A 24,302-nucleotide genomic window follows, 5' to 3' on the forward strand; every position below is an offset into this window, starting at 1 on the left:
TTAGCAAAACTGAAATTTTGTCTGAAAGACATCTCTCAAAGCAGCATCCTGTATTCGGCTCAAACAAGCAGTCTTATTTTGCCGGAGCTCTCGAAGACCAATGTGCTACCGCCGATACCTGATAACTTCTACCAGATTCATAACAAAAAACAAAATCTCCTCGCGTCAATTGTCAACTTTACGCCCATGTGAGTATTGATTGTAAACTTTTTTACAAAATTTGCTTGCGCTTGACGATAATATGCTTTACAAAAAACAATAATGAGGTTCACGTTGGAAAGTGTTTGCCTAGAAGATGCCTCGCCACTCTTGCCTTGAACATTAAGTAACCGGAAACAGGAAACGGCGGTCGGAAGGTTGTTTCATCCTTAGCGATTCGTATCAGAATCATTGAACAAAATAGTAGATTGGACGTCAACTACATAAGGATGCCACCGCTCATGATTTCTCCCTGTTCTGTGGTAGAATGGTAAAAGAGTACAAGGTTGTAAAGTTCATTGCTCTAAGTATATGCGATAGAAGATGGATAGGCTGGTGATATTGCGTCGGTGCTGTAAGCTAAGCAATTTTCGCCTGCGTTAGTGATTGATCGCCAATAATTCTTCGAGCGTGGCGATTTCTCAAGTCTTGTGCATCGAAATATTTGGCAGAGCCATCCCAAACCAGAGCGAACTTAAGCCTGGCAAAGTGTGAAAATTGGATCTGGAAAATAAACCAATTTGTTTTGATTTAGATTAACATCTGGACGACCAGACTTTTTCATTCTCAAAATTCATTTTTCGGAGTTTATGATAAAATTTTATACTCTTCTCATTTGATTCATACAAAAAGAGAACAACATGAAATATCCTAGTGAATCAGTTTCATTTACTCGAAAGCATTTACTTGAGATACTGATCTATTTTTATTTTGTCAATTTCACTAAAATTATGTTTATTTTTAAAAATCAAGTCTTCCTTTTAGGCCTGGCTCTTTTACTACTGCAGATGACAACGTCAATAAGCCCAACTGGTTAAAAGTTGTACAAAAATCACAAGAATACAAAATCACTTTGGATTTAGGAAAGTAAGTGAATCGTTTCCTGTCCTTTAATTTCAGGTATTATGTTTTTTTAATTGAAATAGATGTCTAAAGTAAACTCGTAAACTGTTTAAAAGACCCGCACTTAGTTTCCCTCGGATACTCTCACCCGTTGCGTCAGTTACTTATGTCTCGCATGTACCAAGAGTGAGACAGGCCTGTTTCGCGTTAAAATATTCTGCATGCAGAGAAGCGCTGCGCAGCGCCGCCGCTCTAGTGCAATGCAACATGCATACGAAATGATTGAAATTTTTTTTTTTCAATGCTAGTAAAGATTATTTAAGTGCGATCTTTTTGCAATTTTTTTTTATTGGCCATAGCAAACCCATAGCAAAGAGTTTTATTATTTACAAAATGGAGCGTTTTATTAAATACGGCCATTTTGAAATTTTACGTACGCCTGCGGCTCGGGCTTACAAACGTCAGTTCGTTTGTAATAATCTAGTTATCGCTCTCGCTTGAAATGCCACTGTGCCCAATGCGGTCCGGCCTTTTAAATTCACTTATAATAGGTATTCCTCGGTCTTTAACAGCTTTATTTCCGTCTTGGACAGTGTCGGGAAGCGGGCGAGCTGCAGGTATCCATTTCTAGTTTATTTTTATATTCGTCCGACTTTAATTGTTCAAGTCCAGCGTACATAATTAGTTTGAATACAGTACCCGGCAACAAAAATTGTACATCGACCTAGCGGTTTCGTAGAGCGTTGTCTCTGTCGTTGAGACCAACAAAACGTCACATAGGTGTGAGTGACAGAGACAACCGCTCTACGAAGCCGAAATCTCTTTCTAAAGGTCGATGTACAATGTTTCCTGCCGGCTGCTGTAATGATAACGAAAATATCCATATCAGGTCAATAATCGTGGAGGACGAGGACGAGGCAATGAAGCTGCAGGAGGAGTCGGTGCACGTGTCGCTGGAGGCGGCGCCGCCCGTGGGCATATCCACCATCTTGAGCGGCCAGCAGCAGCCCGCCGGCTTCACGATCGGACAGCCGGATTCTGACTGTTGCAATAACAGGTTCGTATCTATATATCCGAGACATCTAACGCCGGTCGCTAACTATGGACGAGGACGAGGCAATGAAGCTGCTGGAGGAGTCGGTGCACGTTGGAAGACCCCCCCACTAGGTGGACGGACAACATCAGACGAGTCGCAGGGAGCCGCTGGATTCAGGCGGCGCAAGACCGTGGCGTGTGGAAGTCCCTACAAGAGACCTATATCCAGCAGTGGACGTCTATCGGTTGATGATGATGATGATGATCTATAAAGCATTCGTACCAACTTATAGCGGTGATACCTTAGTGGTTTAGACGTCAGCCTCCTCAGATTCGAAAGGTCGGGGGTTCCATCCCGGACACGCAGCTGTAACTTTTCGGAGTTACGGGTATGTGCGTTTTAAGCTATAGGGTATTTGACAGGTTTTTAAAAACTGTTCTGCGTTAAGCACTGATGTCTTAAGTCAAGGATTCTATAGAAAATCTATACCGTCGTTTACGGCCATCACAGTCGTATACGAGCATGTGCCTAAAGTAGACAAAAATATAATTTTCTTTGTCGATTTTCTTTTAAAATATCTCGTATTTTTCTAAACTGACTAAATAGTTGGTTTCCAAAATTCATATTCAATACGGATACTATCTATTGATGGTATCCGTATTTTATGGATCCTATATTTTACATGCTGTCAAATATCCTATAATAAATATCACTTGCTATATCGGTGAAAGAAAACAGCGGGAAACCGGCATGCCTGAGAGCTGCTCATGATCGGTGATTCTGTGCGAGGTCTGCCAATCTGAACTTGACCATTGTGGTAGACTATGGGCAAACCCTTCTAAACCCGTGCTCAGTAGTGAGCCAGCAATGGGTTACAAACAAGAATTTACGCATTTTTATTGCAACACAAAAAAATCCATCATGGCCTTAAGACCATCTTTGATATTGATAAAAATATATAATGAATGCCAGCTTGTTGGCTTTAATAAAAAAGTGACTAAAGATAGTGACTAAAGATAGTCACTTTTTTATTAAAGACGTTTCACTTTGGTATTTTAAAGAGGTTTTAATAAAATAAAACATAGAAATATCCATCTAGTATCTATCCCAGAATGTAAAGATTTTCTAAATCTTTGTGTACCTACTAGTTATAGCTCGATTTGGAAGGTAAAAATAGTGTTGGTACCAAATAATAATTTAGCGTCATGGTGTTTTGGTACTTTACTGCACGCTTAGCTATTTGGTCATGTAATACGTGTTCTATAGCGTCTGCGAGACGGCGTCGGTCGCGTCGGACCTCACGCGCATGTACGTGTCGGACGAGGACGAGAAGCCCGAGCCGCTGCAGCGCGCCGGCCGCGCGCCGCTCGTCGCCGCGCCCGACCCGCTCGACGCCGCAGACACGCACAGCTCCAGTGACCTAGGAAGCTTCGTCGCCGGAAAACGACCCCGCGTACAGTTTTTACCCCATTTTAAAACCTACTGTGGCTCATAATCCTGTGCAACACACACAAGGGCGGTTGGTCGGTGAGCCATACCTATATCGAATTTTTAATTAAACAAAGCATTTTGAACATTAACTAATGTCAAATAGTAAAAATTGATGCTATATTTAAAGTAATAGGGATGTGATATGGTTCAGTTGTTTCATTATAAATGAGTCAATGAACCAGTTCCTACTTCTTTATATTTTCGACTGAGCTCACACAATTTTTATGACACATATGTATCTTCCAATACTTTTTATACAGTACATATTACATATGTATATACCTACGTATATGGAAAAGTGATACCCAGGCAAACTACTATGTTCGTACCACAAAGGTTTGTTTAGGAGTCGAATCAAACCCATGGCACATGTCCCAACACTAATTTTTCGGCAAAAGCTGGTAGCACAAAAAACATCAATTTTCTTTGTTTAATTAAAAATTGAACCTTAGTCAATAAGTTAAAGCCATGTTTTGTTTATAACATATCGACTGTGAATTGATAACATATTGTCTTATCTCAAAATTTTGAAGATTTAAATGTTGTCACTCACTCCATTGTCACAGTTCAAAATAGTGAAGAATACACACTTGGGAGGCTTCATCTACACTAGCAGGCGTATACAGTCACTGTTTATTTTTATTTTATTCTATTTTATTTAACAGAAAAACTTACAGCTAATATGAAAAAATGAATAGGTAAAAACAGAAGAAGATTAAAGCTAATGACAAGTTTTCACAGATAGAATAAACATAAGTATAACAAAAAAAACTCGACTGGGGGAGATTTAGCTCAAGGAAACAAGTTTTTCCCTTCACCTGTAAAGTTGTTAAAATTGAGATAGTACCGGTTGCCAGTTTACAGTCGATGTGGACCCTCTTGAGACCAGAGACTCGTTCGTTCGATTGCGTAAATCGCTGAAAAACTTGAGGACTTCTAACCATAACATTAACTTTAAGTGGCTCGATTAACCGTCTTAATCACTCGGGACCTGCTGGACCGACATCGAAAAAAATTGTACAAGTTGCAGTTTGACGAAAGCTTTGTAGAGATCCGTTCGATGTCCAATAGTCCTAAAAACGTACAAAAATATAATAATTAAATGATTTCTATGTTATACATACATACCATTAATATTATTGTCTTAGGTGTAATATAATTTTTAAGCAGATTAAATACGCCAGGGTCCATTTTACATTACAATTAACAAATTGTAATTGATTAAGAAACAATTATTTTTAATGAAAATGATTGATTGATGATGAACTACAACTTTCAATGTATTTAAGTATATTAGATTAAATGTTTGAAATTTTACTTTTATTGGGGTGTGGCTTTATTATGTGAAGTAGTATCTATAAAATGCTGTCCAGAAAAAAACCAAAAAAAAATTTGTAGTGTTTTAGTAAATAAAAGTTTATACGCATTTAGTAATTTTATTTAATAAATTATTTTATTTCAATCATTTCAAAATTTAACACCATTGCATAACACATACTTACTTACACATTTAGTAACAAACAAACAGACTGCACGCAACAAAAACTTAACAGGTCAATGTAAATACACTTATATCACATACAACAATTTGTATAAACTGCTACAATCGTTGGTACAGTTTTTTTTACAATCACATAATTACGATATTACGTACTTATAAAGCTGTTATAAAAATTACCATATCAATGCAGCATATTTAGGCTAAAATTCTACATTGAAAAATAGAAAGAACCTTTTTAACCGACTTAAAAAAAAGGAGGAGGTTCTCAATTCGTCGGAATCAAAAACGCCTGGACCGATTTTGAAAATTCTTTTTTTGTTTGAAAGGGTATACTTCAAAGTTGGTCCCATTTCAATTTGGTGAAGATCTGATGAACATCTTCGAAGATAGATACTGGAACTCCTCAACGGATAAGAGTAAATTGCTCGCGATCAGTGTAATAGCTTAGTAAACAGTAGATTTTTAACCAGTCATAGCATAATTCCATGGGGCCACTAAAAATTGTGAAATAAAAATTTTTTACAAAAAAAATAAAAACCGACTTCGTTACATAAACACTAAAAATTGAAAAATAATTTAATTTATTACCGAATATATTATGTATACAAGAGTTAATATAGTTCCATAATAATTATTTTTTGGGGTCGGTGCCAATGAGGTGCCATTGTGGAGTCCCATAAAAATATGAAGTCTAGACGATTCGCGCAGCTAAAGCTAATTGGCACCGGCACCAAAAAGTATTATTATGGAACTATATTAACTCTTGTATACATAATATATTCGGTAATAAATTAAATTATTTTTCAATTTTTAGTGTTTATGTAACGAAGTCTTTTTTTGTAAATTTTTTTTAAATATTAGAATGCATTTAAACACCTTATTTTCTTATAGCTGTCAGGTACTACAATATTTACTTAGGCCATCTGAACTACATGGTGATTTTCTTTTACTGCCTTTAATTTTTGAGACATCATCGTAGTACAGAATCGACCTAAAAGCTCACATTCCACATTAATGATAGCCTCCTTCTTGACCTGCATAATTTCCTTTTGAAGGCTTTAAATTGTTCAAATAGTTTTGGATAGCTAAGTCGTAACTTTTGGATTCAAAAGAATTATGCCCATCTAGATCGTCCGCCGATCCTTGAAAGTCTTGAGCCTGCTGGCTATATTGGCCAGGTGAACCTTCCCCGGAATACTCTCCGACATTAGGGGCACTGTAGCTGTTACCATGATTTCCTCCCTCATAGGACTGATTCACTGATCCATCGAATGTTTCCTGTTGTGATCCATGCGGATGCTCTTGCACTTGGTAGGAGTTCCCGTTATGTTGCCGCTCCTGGAATTGATTGCTATGGTCGACGTCGAGGGCCTCGTGCCCGTGAGGGTGGTGCGCGACGGGAACTTTAATGATTTGTGGCACCGGCACTGGGTAAGGTTTGTTGACATGTACAGGATATGGAACTTTCTCGACGATCTTCACCGGGTATGGGACCGGCACTTTGACTGCTATCGTCTTAGTAATCTTGATAACTTTAACTGGAGTTTCTGGGTATTCGACGTGCTCGCCGAGATTCTCGAGTTCCGTTTCATAGCCCTCAACCGGTATCACGTGAGTATGATGTGAGTGATGTGACGCCAAACAAATGGTAGTGCAGCAGAGTAATATTATTAAGTTCTGTAACAAAAGTAAAACAATGAGTGATGGTTGAAGGTTCATTTCTTTTGGTAGGTTTAATTTAGAAAAAAATTGAAAGTAGGTAGCTTTGTTAAAAATCTGATTGATTTTATTATATAACCGGTTTATTATATAATTACATTCATTTATAAATACCTAGTGTTCGTCATGAACGGAAGTATTTACTATGGTGATATAATAGGACGTTATGTAATCTGATTATTTCCGAGTAGGAGACCATCTGATAATATGATTGCCGACGCAATCAACAAAACAAGATCAACAAAAAATACTAACCAGTAGTTCCATTTTGAGTGAGCGTAAGACCAAGGTGAAACTAGAACTATCGCCTCTCCACGGCAGTGTGTTGCTTTATATAGCACCTTCTCTAGGTGAAGAGGCTGGTTCGTGTAGCCGAACTAACGATTACTTTCTTTAACAGTCACTTGGTATCGTTGTGTTCGTTGAAAAGCTTAGTGGTGCTGTAACATTCACTGCTGTAAGCTGCAGATATAAGTAGGTACCTGCTACTACTACACTACACCGATTTCTTCGAGATTGCTGGACCGATTTGCATGATTTTTATTTTACCCGATAGAGGGAGGAAGTTCAGTTAAAATCTGAGTCTTTCGGAATTACTTGTTATAAAAAAGCGAATACCTATATAATATATGTAGTACGCGACAGGTCGAGATAGCAGGGTGGGGAGTGGGGACGCCCCGCACACCTGCACAGACCCCGCCTTGAGCTTCCGAGACGGTCAAGCACGTAGGTTTTTTTGCTTGATCAAGCAAACGGCACTTTTTTCATACATTGAAATAATCGAACACTGTCCGAAAGTCGCGTCAAGCAAAAATATAAAATCGAATCAATCACGTAAATGCTTGACTCAAGCAAAAATCTACGTGCTTGACCGTTCCGGAACCTCTTTAACCCGGTGCGGGCGAGCGCGGGTGACGTGCGGTGATGATCGCCATCTCGACCTGTCGCGAACTATACTTACTCGACCCCGCAAACGTCGCTACATTTTGCGCACATATAACACTGCGCTGTGACTATGTCGATGTAATACATAGGTAGGTACTGATATTAATGCGAGTGTGTCTGTCTGTCAGCTATCTTTTCACAGCCCATTCGTTAGGCTATTCAGTCTGTTGTCTTCATATATATTGTTTGTCCCGGAAAATCAAAGTTCCTACGGGATTTAAAAATCTAAACCTACTTGATACAGCTTGCATTGTAGAGACACGAACACAGGCTGCTTTTTATCCCAGAAAATCGGAGTACCCACGGGAAATTCACACTAACCTGGAGACGGACACATGCTATTCTTTATCCCAGAAAATCGAAGTTCCCACTGGATTTTTAACAAAGCTCATTTTATGTGGACGAAGTGGCGGGGATCTACTTGCTTAAATATACGTTCTGTCTATTACACTTTTCATAAATCAAACAGTCTTTCTGAATAAACAGACCTTGCTGGAGTAGCTAGGTATTGCTAGCTTACTAGAAAATGGGGTAGGTACTAGGTACTTAGGTAGTATATCATACAGCTGTTATTCGTAGTTTTTTTTTAAATTTATAGACCAGCGCCTGGTCGCAATCAGACCCGGTGGCAAGTGATGATGCAGCCTAAAATGGAGAGGGTTATGTGGGGTGTAAGGGCACAGGTAAGGGTGTGTAAGCCGTAAGGTCAGACTACTGTTATTGATTTTTTTACGACGTGACTTCATCCACGGTACATTGTAGTCAATTGATGAAGTAGCTTTCTAATGGTGAAAGAATTATTAAAATTGGTTTAGTAGTTTCAGAGTTTATCGATAAGAAACAAACTAAACTTTCTTCTTTTTTTATATTATTATTAGTATATAGATTTATACTAAAAGGATGGATTCAATGTTGAATAATTTTAGAAAATAATTTGACATAACAAATGCTGGCCGGCATCTCTAATAATAACACACTTAACATAATATTATAACGTTTATTAAGTAGGCAATATAATTATAATAAGTAAAACTAATTATAAATAAAATGTTTGGAAAAGTACATAAAATTACACTTTCATTCTGTCTGATAAGACTCTGACAATAGATCCAGAACCTCCAATGTTGAATGCTTTTTCATGCCAAAGTAAAAGATGACCACTTGAGCCCTCTGAGGGATATTCAAATCCCCTGTATATGTATTTCATTAAAATGTCTATGTCATCGAGTGATAAATTTCCAACAACTTCTTCAATTTGTGCTGATTTTACTGCAATTAATACTTTTAAAGTGAGTGATAGTGCGTTATCCTGCAAGCAGAAAACAAGGATAATAAATACATACTAACTAACTAATTTAAATTTCAGTTGTTTGTCTAGAGTCTAGACTAAGGCTGTTTTTCACCATGCTGTTAAGTTCATGGATGTACGAGATGGTGTGCATTTCTTTTTTAATTTATGGACTAGTGCTTGGCTGCAATCAGACCTGCTGGCAAGTCATCATACAGCATAGTGAAAAGGCAGACCTAAAACTTGTCCAGTATTTTAGGGATAAATTTACCATTCATACTAATATCCATACTAATATTATAAATGCGAAAGTGTGTGTCTGTCTGCTAGCTTTTCACGGCCAACAGTTTAATTGATTTTGATATAATTTTGGTACAGTGTTAGCTTACATCTGGGGGAAAGACATAGGCTACTTTTTATCCTGGAAAATCAAGAGTTCCCACTGGATTCTTGAAGACCTACCTGTTCAACTGATTTATATGAAATTTGGTACAGAGGTAGCTTGCATCTCGTTTTAGGTTTATATAGGCAACTTTTTATCCCGAAAAATCAAAGAGTTCCCATGGGATTTTAAAACAACCGAAATCCACGCGGACGAAGTCGCGGGCATCACCTAGTTACGTATAAATGCGAAAGTGTGTCTGTCTGTCTGTCTGTTTGCTAGCTCTTAATGGCCCATCCGTTAACATAACTGATTCTGACAAAATTTGATAGATAGCTTGTAACCCAATGATGGATATCTGATATAGGCCACTTTTTCTCCTGGAAATTCAAGAGGTTTTTATCTTTTGGTACAGAGATAGCTTGCATCCTTGAAACTCGTGGCATTTTTAAAACCTTAATGCAGATGGCGTAGTCACAAAGTAATAAAAACTAGAAGTTCTTACCTTGATTTGTTGATCAGATGATCCCAGAGGTGCATTGTTCAACACATGTTTAAGAGCTTCAACATAACGACCTGTATTTTGTTGGATAAGGAAAAACATTGATTTTGGTAACTTATCTAGATATGCTTGTTCTGACATAAAGTAGTATGTCAGCAACTTTAGGAAAAGTTGTATTGTCAACATGCTGGCGACTAGCACCGAGTTGCATAAGACTAGTCGCATTGATGCTGCCACTGTTGGGTTTGATAAGTTGCTCAGTGTAAACAGTGTAACAAAGAAAAGTATGTGCCAAAGCAATAAGTTGCATCAGCATTGAAATGAGGTCTTATTTTCATTGCCTCATGTGAGAATGGGCTTCTTCTATAAGATTTGTCAGATTGATTTGATTTGTTGTTACTAAGAGCCATTCTGATGAGTGTGGTTAGGTATTAGGAACCCTGATGAATCCTTATTATAAATCCAGAAGTTAGTCTTTTAGTTAACGTTACCTCTTCACAGGTTGTGTGCTGAACTAATCTTAATGAAATTTAGCACTGAGATAGCTCGCATCCTACAGTCAGACAAGAGAAAGACTGGGATAAGAGATATCTGTATGGGCGCCATGACTTATAGATATGTACTAAACACAGTTTTTATCTATTTAATAATTATAATGAGCAAGTAATTATGTTAAGCATAATACGAGTTCCGAGTATGAATTTTGTTTCACGGATTTCCTAGTTTCAAAAAATAAAGGGAAACTGTTCAGCTTTCTAGATCCAAAGCACACAGTACTTTCTTCCAAACGTAAGGGCTGTGCTTTGATGAGTCAGGACTTTATACATTTTGTATTGATGATAATAACTTCAAGCAGCGTGTTAGACGATAATTATTTATGATTAAGAAAGTTGTGGTCGTAGTATAAAAAAGGATATTGGTTGAGTAACACACAAACTTCGCCCTCGTCCGGTCCAGTAGGCATAGATTGTTCAGCCTCGTCTTCCTTGAAGTTATCTTCATTGTATTGATCTATATCGATTTTCCGGAACGCCGAATTAGAAGTATTTTTCGCCATTTTATCTTAAAGTATTAGGCAGCACTTATTTATAAAGAAGAAATTGGAATGAATTAGGTATTTATTATTTATCACGAACTTGGGAGCATTGGGAGTTGGAATTTATCTATTGGTCTGTGGAAGTGGAATTTATGTTACATATATAAACACAGACCAATAACAATAATAACATTAGTTATAAACAGGTATTTGTCAGAGGCGTAGACGGAGTAAAAAATCTAGACAAAGGAACGTTTGCTTTCTCATTCACACTAAAAAGAGAGCACAGATAAAGTTATTAATGTGATAAACAGAGATATTGTCCCTTATCGTGTAACCGATTTGTTTCAGGGAATACAACATTAGTTGCAAAACAAACTTTGAGAATTCGTGGCATCATTGTATTTCTCATAAGTTAGTTATTTACTTTTTTTTTTTTTAATTTTACAATAAAACTTAAAGCTAGCTTTATCTAATTACTATATAAATCATGACCGCGTGGAATGGTGCCAAGAATACTGGCTGCATTTCCGCGCTGGACAGCCAGGCTGATCCGTTGCGCAAAAAATGAGCCAGCCCTTCTGTCACCAGATGAGGCTATTAATCGCTGTGAAATGTCTCGTAAAATTTTTTTTCACTAAGACTCCATGGCCCCAGGGTCTCCACGGCAAACGGCACAAAAATGTTGATCGGTTAATACAAATATTGACTAACTGCTAAACAATGGTAAATTGTCGTGTTATTCATCGTTACGTCGGGCTATCGCTATCTCAGTCGCGGTTACACAGTACTTTAGTCTAGCTTTTTTTTATTCAGTCTACGGTCGGAGGGTATAGTTAAAACAACTTTTTAAAACTGGTTTTACTGCTCTGGGTTCTAGCCTTTATGAGCATATTAGAACCTTTGATTAGAACAAGAACGTACCATATTTATAGTTAAAGAGTATATAAAGGGGCCGATTCTCTAGGCGATTTTCTAATTTTAAAACGTCTAACATTAGACTTAGAAAGGTGTGTTATTCTGAAAACCCACTTAAATGACAGGTCTAACCTAAAATTGAATTTGACAGCACTAAACTATTCAATTTAGATTTTAAAGAGCAAAAGTTATTCTGTTGCACGAACTAAATGCCTAAATTAAGAAACGTCAACCCAAAATTTTCTAAAATTAGAGTGGACCTCGCGAGGTGCCCACTAAATTTAAAGAGTCTGCTTAAATGGCAAAATGGACGTGTTTTGAAAGAAATATTTATTTGTATATATATATATTTATTTGTATTTACTACAGTACAGTATAGATAACTACAACTAACTGACATAGCCTGGGTTCACTTTAATCATCTGATAAGTTTTAGTTGAGAAGTACCTAGTAGATACATCTTGAATTAGCACCACAGGGGTGTTGGCTAATATTTGGAGTTATTTTTGTCATTTAAAAAGACAAAGGCTCAAAAGAGCTACCACCCAGAGCTGTAAAACCAGTAGTAAAAATGACAGTTGACATTGTCATTGTCAAATTGCATTTTTATCTGTGATTTTCAAGGTGATTTTTGTGCTGTGTTTGTGCCACACACAGGTTTGTGCTGCCAGCTGTTGTGTGTGTCTGGGGAACGTAAAAAATAAAAATTTAGCAACAAATAATAGTCTTGCCTTGACTTTTAATTAATCTTGCTGTTTGGTTTTAACATATTATTTAGTCAGAATGACAATGGGGGATGAATTACCTGTCACCTCTTTAGTTTTGCCTGTACTTATACGTCCTGTACTATCTCAGGTAAATGAGACATTTTACTTTAATATCTAACATACATATTACGCATTTTGCTATCACTATTCTATTCATCATCTGCCCAGTTCCTAAATAAAATTGATGAGATGCAATACTAACAACAAACTTGTAAGTTTGTATGTAATTGTTACAAGGAGGAATTCTATTATTTGGATTTGGTAATTTTATGTCACAGTTTCATTAAAATCTCCAGTCATTGTCGGACTTAAGATCACCTGTGTCATTTCTTTAAAACCTTTATATAACAGTTGTGGTATACAACTTAAAGGACTGGAAAAATACATAATTTTAATAAATATTTTCTTTATATCTATACAGTGACTTCCAGATATAGCAACAGGATTGTAATGGTCCCTTCATCATCATTGTAACCAATATCTACTGTAGTTGAACAACTACACTGATAAACTACACTTTTTTGTTTGAATTACATACCCTAACCACTTAGTAAGCATTGGCTTCTTATAGTTAATGGGCATGAATGATATATTTCAGCTAGAAAAATATGATTTGGGAGCATCACAAACATTGCGAGCTGCTCTTACAAAGGCTGAGGCTGCTGTGCCTGGACTCAACTATGACCTGGTGGCTGGCATCATGAGGAGAGCTGACATTCCCGTCAACATGAATGAAAGCTTGCTCCGTCTTCAAGGAACACTGACTGAGTCTGAATGTAATTATAGCTTTATTCAAATTTATTACTTACTAGCTAATGGTTGTGACTTTGTCCATATGAATTAATTTTTTTTAAGAATCCTGTGGGTAGGTACTCATTGATTTTCCAGGATATAAACCAGTAGACTGTGCCTGTCTCCAGGATATAAGCTATTTCTATATCAAATAGATGATGTTTATGACTTTGTCCATATAAATGTCTAAAGCATACCACCCACCATACCATTAAATAAATTAATTAATAATCCATACCGTTATTATAAATTCAAAAGTGTCAGTCTGCGATGAAATTTGGAACAGAGATAGCTTACATGCCAAGAAGAACAGGTTACATTTTTATCCCAGAAAATCAAAGAGTTCTGGATTCAAAAGATGCTGGATTCATTTAGTTACCTATAAATACTATGTAGTATGCTTTAAAAACAGGTGCAGACCTAAGATTGAACAGATCAGAAGAAGCATTTCAAGAATTGAATAAGAAATCTGCTGCATTGAAAAAAATACTAAGCAGAATTCCCGATGAAATCACTGACAGAAAGACATTTCTCGAGACTATCAAGTGAGTAGTAGGTAGTAGTATTGTATAGAAATAATATTAAGATCAAAAAACAGTAAATTACATTAGTGAGGAGAGGATGTGAATACTCTAAAATTTGGGTGTGCTCAGAATCAGTACCAATGTTATTAAAGTTTGTTTTAAATTAAAAGTGTGGACACACTACATACGCTACAAATAACTGAACGTCATATTGACGCCACACATACATTTTGGCGCTGATAGCAGCAGTGAGCGTCATGTGAACGTACTTGGAACTAAATGTTAGTGATAAGACCTTTATTCTGTCTTTATTCAGCATACTCATATAATAGGTTCTGTTCACGCTGGTAACCAATGTTTCGTAACCAGCTACAAAATAATATTTAAACTTTGTCTGTTCGTAACCGGTTATTAATTATGTGTATTTCAGTTATTCTCACCAAATTAGAACATTTCACAATAAAGAGAATGGTTTAAATGTATACAGGGTTACAGGAAAAGAGGACACGATCCCGTTAAGTGGTTATAGTACAGGACATAAGCTATCAAACGACCCCTAAATTGCTTATGCGAAAGTGTATCGTTTTCGAGTTATTCATTTTTTTATTTTTTTCTTGGTAAAAGGGTGTTTGCCACTTTAAAAATTAATAAAAAAAAGGAACAATGTATTTCAGCAGATTTTTTTTTATTTCTTGCTAGTACATATCCTTGTTAATAATAAACAGTTATAAAACTAAAAAAATCTTCAAGCATTTTAAAATTACAGCCCAAAAACTGTACAAGTTTTCAAATTTTAAATTTAATTCTTTGAATAACTTGCAAATTTTCTGTAAAAATTACTATGGCACTTATCCTGCGGATTATTTTAAAAACATCTACGTTTCATTAGCTATCCATTGGTACAAAAAAATTACAAAAAAAATCATAAAATCAAGAAAAAATTACACTACAAATAGACCAGGTAGAAAATTCTAACAAATGCTATTGCCAAAGAATTAAATCAGAATCTATGTAAAAACGAGTTTAATGCAAAATAGTTAAAGATTATTTTTAATGAGGTCAAAAGGTAATATAAAATCAGTCAAGTGCGAGCCGGGCTCGCACACGAAGAGTTCCTTACCTTCGTACAAGAAATAACAATTTTTTTTATTTTTTTATTTTTTTGGCGGCCATTTTGTAATTTTTAGTATTTGTTGTTATAGCGGCTATAAAACTACACATTTTGTGAAAATTTCATGTTCGTTCGTCCGTCCGTCCGTCTGTCCGGCCGTCCGTTTGTCTGTCAGTGGACTGTATCTCGTGAACCCTAATACGTAGAGACTTGAAATTTTTACAGAATGTGTATTTTTATTGCCGCTATAACATTAAATACTAAAAATTACATACTGGCCGCCATAAAAATTAAAAAAAATTAAAAAGTGTTATTTTTTGTACGAATGGTACGGAACCCTTCGTGTGCGAGCCCGACTCGCACTTGACTGATTTTATGTTACCTTTTGACCTCATTAAAAATAATCTTTAACTATTTTGCATTAAACTCGTTTTTACATAGATTCTGATTTAACTCTTTGGCAATAGCATTTGTTAGAATTTTCTACCTGGTCTCTTTGTTGTGTAATTTTTTCTTGATTTTATGATTTTTTTTGTAATTTTTTTGTACCAATGGATAGCTAATGAAACGTAGATGTTTTTAAAATAATCCGCAGGATAAGTGCCATAGTAATTTTTACAGAACATTTGCAAGTTATTCAATGAATTAAATTTAAAAATCAAAAATTTGTACAGTTTTTGGACTGTAATTTTAAAATGCTTGAAGATTTTTCTTGTTTTATAACTGTTTATTATTAACAAGGATATGTACTAGCAAGAAATAAAAAAAAATCTGCAGAAATACTTTGTTCCTTTTTTTTATTAATTTTTAAAGTGGCAAACACCCTTTTACCAAGAAAAAAATAAAAAAATTAATAACTCGAAAACGATACACTTTCGCATAAGCACTTTAGGGGTCGTTTGATAGTTAATGTCCTGTACTATAACCCCTTAACGGGATCGTGTCCTATTTTCCTGTAACCCTGTATATATCACGGTAGTCACAACTCACCTGTATGAAATAGACACTATGGTAGGTTTTTGTGAAGCAAGATCAGTCAGCAAGTCATCATCATGATCAACCTATTGCCGGCTCAATACTGAGCACAGGTCTCAGAATAAGAAGGGCTTGGGACATAGTCTCCCACACTGGGCCAGTGTGGATTAGCAGACTTCACACACCTTTGAGAACATTATAGAGAACTGACATGCGGGTGTCCTCACGATGTTTTTTTCCACCGTTAAAGTAAGTGATATTAACTCCAAAAAGTGTGTGCCCAGGATTGCACCCACATAGCTAGTAGTATATTATAATTTGATTTTTGTTGAACAGGGAAATAGCATCAGCTATAAAGAAATTATTGGATGCAGTTAATGAGGTGTCAACATACACTCCTGGCACGGGCAAGCAGGCACTGGAGCAAAGGAAGAGGGAATTTGTCAAATATTCTAAACGGTTCTCCAATACACTTAAAGAGTATTTCAAAGAGGGACAGTAAGTTGGATCTGTTACTAGGCCTAGGTTGCACTAGCAATATTTCAGAAGTTAGCTCTAGTAAGTCATTACACTTGTACCAAGACAATGACAGCTAACTTCTGCTTATTATAAGTGGACTCTTAGCATTATGATTAAATTATCTAACATACTCTTAAGAAAAAGACTGACATATGCGCGGCTTCTACGCGTGTTATACAGTTTTCGAGTTGTTACTTTTAAGAGCTGTGTAGGACATAAATGTTATGACCCTTGCGACGTTGTTTGTGTTTCGGACTTTGAGATATAATTGCTTTTTGTGGTGACTAGAATTTGGATAGATGCTCCATTATAACAAGTATCTGCGCCTTTTGTGTTAATTGGTATTATGATGAAACCTGTCTTAGTAAACTTCGAAAGTAAAACACTATCTAAAACAAATTTATGTGTGTCCTTTTATTTGTGTGCAATATTTCAAAATAAAAAAATTAAAATTTCATCCAAATAGTTCCCAGAAATTAATTACATATCTGCATATTTAGATACAAGAAGTTCTCGTTTAAAGTCCTACAGGATTATATTAAAATATTTTCTTTGTTTCAGGGCAAATGCTGTATTTGTGAGTGCACTCTATTTGATTTACCAAACAAATCAAATCTTATACACTGTGAAAAATAAATCAGAGTAAGAAGTATTATTTTTGATGTTCCATTAGATAAATATGTACCTATATTATTATATAGTTTGTAAAAGATTTTTATTGTTAATACTGCTAGTTTATAGTTATATTGACATAATTTCTAGAGTGAAAAATAGTAACTTTGTGTGCAACTTATAAGATAATATAAATTATAATATGGATATTGTTTTTGGTGATGGAAACTAAGTATCTCTTCTTATCCAATTAAATACGAAGTAAGAAATTATAATATTGTAATGTAGGTACTTAAATTCTTTTACAATTCAATATTCTTTAAACTAAATACCATTTTATTTTTATTTGCAAGGTATAACAAGAACAGACAATTCTATTAAATAAACTTAAATCTAAATTAAAAGTAAAAAAAAACCATTACATTAAAACTAAAACTAAAACAAATTAAATTAAATCTGAAACCTCATCGAGACCACTGCAGCGAGTCATTGTACCGTAGATGCTGGCCGGCTGCTGCATTATCCCAAACTAAATTGTTTTAAACACAGATTGATAGATTTAGGCATTCATCATTATCATCAACCGATAGACGTCCACTGCTGGTGATAGGTCACTCGTAGGGACTTCTAACAAAAAAAGAATGAATGAAATCGGACTACGCGTTAATGAATTACAACTCAGTATACATTTTAACTTTCATCCCCTCTCCTACGGGAACCATGCTGAATTTCGGGATAAAAAGTATCCTATATTCTTCCTCATAGTATGACCTCAAATCGTACCAAGTTTCATTGGAATCCATTCAGTAGTTTCAGCGTGATGCGCGGCCGTGATACAGACAGACAGACAGATAGACAGACAGACAGACAAAAATGAAAAAAATTACAGTTTTGTGTTCAGTATCGATTATAGAGTGCCCTCGAAAAAAAATTTTCAAAATATCTTCAATGTACAGAATTTGACCTGTTACAGTTTTATTATAAGTACAAAATATCTTCAATGTACAGAATTTGACCTGTTACAGTTTTATTATAAGTATTGATTGATGATAAGACATCTGTCAACATAGTGTCAATACCAAATTTGACACAAAGACCAAAGTGTCAATTTTAACCGTATTTGACAAGTAGTGGGGCGTAAAACAACTGCCATGTAGTATGGAGCACCTCTTCCAGCGTATTTGTATATGTCCCTTTCAGCGCGTCTTGATGATGGTAAGTAGGTACAAATGTAAACTGCCACACCCTTTTGTGCCCTTCAATGCAGACTGAATCGAAACAATGCTGTGCAACCGCAGTCAAGAGCTAAATTGTGATCAAACCGATCAAGATACCTTTCCCTATAGTAGAGTTACACAAAAAGTGAAATATTAGATAATAGGTAGGCTACTTGACTCATATCTTATCTCAAACAATTAATATCGTTTTTTTTTTTTAAAGAATATTAGCCATATTAAATGACTAATATTCCCCTTTCCTCTCCAACTAAGCGTCAGGCTTGTGCTAGGAGTAGGTACGACAATAGTGCAACGGGCGGGGTTTGAACCGTGATCGACCTTTCGGTTTTCAGTCCACTCCTTTACCGGTTGAGCTATTGAGGCGTTGTATTGTACATCGATGGTTTCGTAGAGTGTTGTCTCGGTCGTCGAGACCGACAAAATGTCACATAGGTATGAGTGACAGAGACACTACGAAGTCGAAATCCCTTTCTAAAGGTCGATATACAATATTTCCTTCCGGCTACTGTACGTTAGTCGTTATGCCACCGACGCGATGTTCGACTCGAAAGAGAGGATCATATGGGATCATCTCATACATCTTTGTCTTAATTACTAATGTTTGTTAATAAGTTTATGAGAGAATTGATAAACCGACAAACGCACATATTATCTACTCGTAACAAGCACTATCCCTGTTCCCTGCGGTCGGGTAAAAAAAGAGTAGAACTAAACTATGGGTTCAACTTTGAACTGTCATGTCTGATGTCATGGGAAAACTTGGGTCCTGTGCTAAGTTTGGTACCCATGCCGGTAGTACGTGCGACAGGTTTGAAATGGCAATCGGAAAGGGAACGCCCGCACACCCGCACAGCCCCCGCGCTAAACCAATGCGGGCGAGCGCGGGTTACGTCTGGGTGTTCGGAGCGTCCCCCCGCCCTCATACCCCGATTGCCATCTCGACCTGTCGTGGACTATACCTACCTATAGCTTTTTATAGCGTCATAGAGAAAGAAGGTGTTAAAATGGTTTCGTGACGATGTTGACGTGGGTCATGAAGCCAGCGATGTGATTCGTCTCGTCGTGCGACAGCGGACAATGGCTGGTCGTGCCGTGCCGGTTGAACTCGACGCGTCTCGGTTACCCTGCCCGGCCCTGTCCATGACACTTGACACAAGCACCCGCGGTCTTCGACCTTACATATTTCCGCGTACACGTTTTTTGTCTAACCCCAAGTTCCAATTCATTTTCCCACTGTAGAGGTGTAACACAGAATCACTACCATCCTACCATCATCCAGAATCAAGCCTATCTAATATCACTACCCATATTATAAATGCGAAAGTGTGTTTGTTTGCTGGTTTGTCCTTCAATCACGTCGCAACGGAGCAACGAATCGACGTGATTTTTTGCATGGGTATAGTTGAAGACCTGGAGAGTGACATAGGCTACTTATATCCCGGAAAATCAAAGAGTTCCCACGGGATTTTAGGAACATAAATCTACGCGGACGAAGTCGCGGGCATCAACTAGTAATACATAGATATATATGCGAAAGGGTGTTTGTTTGTTGGGTTGTCCTTCAATCACGCCGCAACGGAGCACCGTCGCGTCACGATTTGCATGGATTTAGGTGACATAAGCTAGGTAGGTACCTACTTTTATTTCTGAAAATTAAAGAGATTTAAAAAAGTTAAATACACGCGGACGAAGTCGCAGCCTAAATAAGAAAAATAAATTGCACTTACTGCTGTCTTTATTGATTAGGTAGCCAAATGGTTGGCCAGCAGACTCATTCCGTCGTCGTCCCTACTGGACTAAGAGCCAGCGCGTGTCAGACCTTCGTTATTTTATAAAAGCTCTGCGTATTGTCCCCAACACTGGGAGGAACGTTTGTTTCGATGTTTGTTTGGATCATGGTGTACCTAATAAAGGTGTAAAAAATCTTACTTACGTCAAAGTACAAAGCAATTTTTTTAAATATTTTCTTCGGAACAGTAAGTATTAGAAATCACGTCATGCATTGCCCCAAACACCCGCACAACCCCCGCGCTAACCGGTGCGGGATAGCGCGGGTGCCGTGCGGTTGTGCGGAGCGTCCCCCGCTTCATACCCAGATTGCCATCTCGACCTGTCGCGTACTTATAACCTAGGTACCTATTTTGTCATATCACTAGATTAATTGTTTAGGGAAATGATCATATTGTCATTTTAAGATGTTCCATGAATTGTTTTTTTTTTACTCCATTACAAACACTAAAAATTACCCCGTGACTGTAATCTCACCTGATGGTAAGTGATGATGCAGTCTAAGTTGGAAGTGAGCTAATTTGGGAGGGGTATTAAACTCGTACCCCTTATTGGTTTCTACACAGCATCGTACCGGAACGCTAAATCGCTTGATGGCACGGCTTTGCTGGTAGGGTGGCAAGTGGTAACTACTAATTAGCCACGGCCATTATAGCGGTCCACCAGCAAATCTCGATCAAGTATTTTTGGGATTTTATATATTTTTTTAGGTATTTGATCAAATCCTTCTTATTATATCTCTGAGACACTAATACAGGTATAATATATAGATTTTTTGGAATTGTACAGAATTCCACTTATTTCCGGCATTTGTCTATGGAATAGCTGATATGTACCTACCTAATTAAGTCCACCCGTTCGAAGCCAGGACAGGTCAGTTAGTTAACACTAAACATGATAATACTAAAAATATTGTTTTATTCAAAGTCTAAACGCATTCAAATACATAATTCAGGATTGCCTAGTCCCAAGCCGAATTTATAAAATTGAGTTTCGTTGGCCGAACACTCGCCAGGCAGGTTATATCGTCCAGTTAGACAATGCCCATTTCGCCTTTGGACTATACTTACCTTATTAATAAAATGCATCAAAATTATCTTTATTCCATAAATTTAAATTTTTCTATTGTTATCGCGGCAATAGAAATACACATTTTGTAAAAATTTGAGGTCTCTACCTATTATGATACACGAGATACAGATCGGTGACAGACATCATTTTAAATTTCTTTGAAATTCTTAGAGCAAAAGTTAAATTTTATTTTTGTTCCAAGAAGAAAGTTTATCACGTTCGAACTTCAAAGGACTTTTCCATGCTAGCGGTTAAAATATACTTTTCCCGCAGATTTCGAACGACAAAAAAAGCCTTTACGAGCCAGTGAGATTAATAAGTGTACGGTAATTGAAGATGCGAAGTCCTCATTCCTACATTACAGGTACAAAAGGTCACTTTCTTTCCGTATCAAATACGAGCGTTCATCTTATGACACCAAATCTTAACAATGAACCAATCATATGGATCAGTTAAAATATTCATAGCTTTGAAGCGGAGGCGTAATCGATTTTAACTCCGACGTAGAGTATCAGTATCTACTTCTATGCCAGTGATGCGCATCAATGAGATGAAAGCGGATGATATTGCATACAACAGTGTACAAACACGTAACCTATTTAAGGAGTGTTACGCTATCGATACCGTATCGCGGTTCTTGGATCGCAGGATTTCAAGAACATCCGGATACATTGCGATCCTGTCAATACCATCAATATTTCCTCGATACAGGATCGCGATATCGCATGATAATATTGATAGGTAGTGTAACAGGCAGGCCTTGCCTCCATTATTTCCTCTACGTCTTCTTCTCGCCCATATTCGCCGTTGCCCTCACCGCGCTGCGAAGCGCGTCGCAATATTATCATGGAGTCCCGTTATACTATATTTTCCCTCGCCTGCGGCTCTGGTTTAAAACTCACATTCGTGTTATAATAACTCTTATTACGCTCCCTTTTCATAAACTAATATTAAATATGCTCTCTCGTATCATACTTCTTCATCATCTACTCTATATATCAAATATCTAACTTACTAATGAGACTTTTTTTTTATTCAGATAAAAGTTAGCCCTTGACTGCAATCTCACCTGGTGGTAAGTGACGATGCAGTCTAAGATGGAAACGGGCTAACCTGGTAGGGGTATGGCAGTTTTTAATAAACCCATGCCCCTTTGGTTTCTACTCGGCATCGTACCGGAACGCTAAATCGCTTGGCGGCACGGCTTTGCCGGTAGGGTGGTAACTAGCCACGGCCGAAGCCTCCCACCAGACGAGACTAGTGGTAGATACGAGTATGTCAATTGACAGAACACTGAAATATAACCGGTTAGATACTATCCTTTGCCTACGAAACTCCTAAAATGGACGATGGATTTATTTTATCGAAGTACCATTTATATCAATTTACAAATCAACATAACAGACTTCAGAAAAACCTAGTTGCCAATGCAACACATTTTGAATTTATGGTTGAGGAGCATCCGGTAATTGTTGCACATCAATCTCCGTTCTTCGTTGCAAAAACAAAGCATTTGTTATTGAAGATATTAACATTCGATAACCGAAACTGTTATTGTGATTTATACTGGACAGTGGACATTCAATTTGTTACATTATACAGAAGGAGATGCATGAAAGTTCAACGATGCTTATAGTTGAAGCTTCAGGATAGATGTTCACAATACTTGCGGTGACAATAAAGTGATAGGTACATACCTACTAGGTACTAATCTATTGTCGTGATCGTACAGACACAGATAGCTACTCATGTGGTAGGTACAGCTTTTGATTTTTATTTTTTTGAAATGCAAAATTTAAATTCATTTTATTGCTCTTATCGATAGAATAATTTTTTTGTAAATTATTGGTAGTTTATTATCACTTTAGGGTCAAATTAAGATACTTTTCAACAAAACGGTAAATTACCCTTATTGCTTTGGATTGGAATAGTCAAACAGTGTGCAATAAAGGAAATCTTATACCTATTATTACTGACAGATCAAAATGCTTAGAATAACCTAATCCTATCCTAATGAAATACCTATCAGTTCAAAGCTTATATTAAGGACTATCAGTTATTAAAAAAAAAAACCGGTCAAGTGCGAGTCAGGCTCGCGCAACGAGGGTTCCGTACTGCAGTCGTATTTTTTCGACATTTTGCACAATAATTCAAAAACTATAATGCATAAAAATAAATAAAAATCTATTTTAGAATGCACAGGTAAAAACCTTTCATATGATATACCTACCCCACTTGATATAGTTCTTACTTCGAAAATAGAAAATACTTACTAATTATGATAGTTCATGACTACAATTTAATTTTTTTTGTGTGATGTAACCACAAATTCACAGTTTTCAGATTTTTCCCCGAATGTCTGCTATAAGATCTCTCCCTACCTGCCAAATTTCATGATTCTAAGTCAACGGGAAGTACCCTGTAGGTTTCTTGACAGACCGACAGACAGACAGACAACAAAGTGATCCTATAAGGGTGCCGTTTTTTCTTTTGAGGTACGGAACCCTAAAAACGGCCAAGTGCAAGTGGGATTTGCACACAAAGGGTTTCGTACGATCGTACAAAAAATACCATTTATTATTTTTTAAATTTTCATGACGTCTATTTTGAATTTTTCAATTTATGTAGCGGTAAAAGACAGTTATTGAACAGTTACAGAAAAAAACGATGTTATTGATTCGAAGCAGAAAAAACCGGCCAAGTGCGAGTCAGGCTCGCGCAACGAGGGTTCCGTAATTCAGTTCAATGTAAGTACCTAGCGTGAAATGTAGTGTCATAGAATTCGCGCGATAGATGATTTGTTGACTGTAGGCCGATTCCGAAAAACCTGCATCAACCATTATTATTACAATCGCAATTGTTGTGCTTGACTGAATTTATGTTATGCTTGTTGCAACAACGCATAATAGATAGCCAATAGTGAGTGAGCGTCACCCAATCAGAGGTGATTGCGATCGTGACATTGTAGCTTGCCATTCTACCGCAATCGAGCCGCTGATTGCGCTAACTGAAAGAGTTATCAAAAATGAAGCCGAGGTCCTTATGA

General features: G+C 36.8%; 4 protein-coding genes across 5 annotated transcripts in view; 2 read left to right on the forward strand and 2 right to left on the reverse strand.

Moving 5' to 3' along the window:
• tim (timeless) overlaps positions 1 to 4,994 on the forward strand; it is a 29,330-nt gene extending 24,336 nt beyond the window's left edge. Inside the window, exons 14-17 of the mRNA XM_034972834.2 lie at positions 5 to 188; positions 964 to 1,065; positions 1,931 to 2,098; positions 3,344 to 4,994. Of these exons, the coding sequence (XP_034828725.1) occupies positions 5 to 188; positions 964 to 1,065; positions 1,931 to 2,098; positions 3,344 to 3,572 (683 nt within the window). The 3' untranslated portion in view covers positions 3,573 to 4,994. The remainder of the gene's footprint in view (positions 1 to 4; positions 189 to 963; positions 1,066 to 1,930; positions 2,099 to 3,343) is intronic.
• Positions 4,995 to 24,302, reverse strand: part of LOC117986607 (uncharacterized) — a 181,200-nt gene continuing 161,892 nt past the window's right edge. Inside the window, exons 1-2 of one of the 2 annotated variants that reach the window (XM_034973511.2) lie at positions 7,044 to 7,274; positions 4,995 to 6,746 (exon numbers count right to left, since the gene is read on the reverse strand). In XM_034973511.2, the coding sequence (XP_034829402.1) occupies positions 6,081 to 6,746; positions 7,044 to 7,055 (678 nt within the window). In that variant the 5' untranslated portion in view covers positions 7,056 to 7,274 and the 3' untranslated portion in view covers positions 4,995 to 6,080. Of the gene's footprint in view, positions 6,791 to 7,043; positions 7,275 to 24,302 lie in introns of those variants that run through there. The other variant, XM_069501657.1, reaches the window with a different exon arrangement.
• On the reverse strand, positions 8,715 to 11,097 carry Arpc5 (Actin-related protein 2/3 complex, subunit 5). The gene is made up of 3 exons (XM_069509630.1): positions 10,822 to 11,097; positions 9,909 to 9,980; positions 8,715 to 9,042 (listed from the first exon to the last, which is right to left on the reverse strand). The coding sequence occupies exons 1-3, from the start codon at positions 10,960 to 10,962 to the stop codon at positions 8,803 to 8,805; spliced, it is 453 nt and encodes a 150-aa protein (XP_069365731.1). The 5' UTR covers positions 10,963 to 11,097; the 3' UTR covers positions 8,715 to 8,802.
• Positions 12,484 to 17,366, forward strand: Ccm3 (programmed cell death protein 10 Ccm3). Its single transcript, XM_034968491.2, has 5 exons — positions 12,484 to 12,714; positions 13,225 to 13,402; positions 13,831 to 13,963; positions 16,365 to 16,526; positions 17,109 to 17,366. Exons 1-5 carry the CDS (start codon positions 12,643 to 12,645, stop codon positions 17,191 to 17,193), a joined length of 630 nt encoding a protein of 209 aa, XP_034824382.1. The 5' UTR covers positions 12,484 to 12,642; the 3' UTR covers positions 17,194 to 17,366.

The sequence above is a fragment of the Maniola hyperantus genome, chromosome 1 (assembly GCF_902806685.2).
Source record: "Maniola hyperantus chromosome 1, iAphHyp1.2, whole genome shotgun sequence".
Taxonomy (NCBI): Eukaryota; Metazoa; Arthropoda; class Insecta; order Lepidoptera; family Nymphalidae; genus Maniola; species Maniola hyperantus.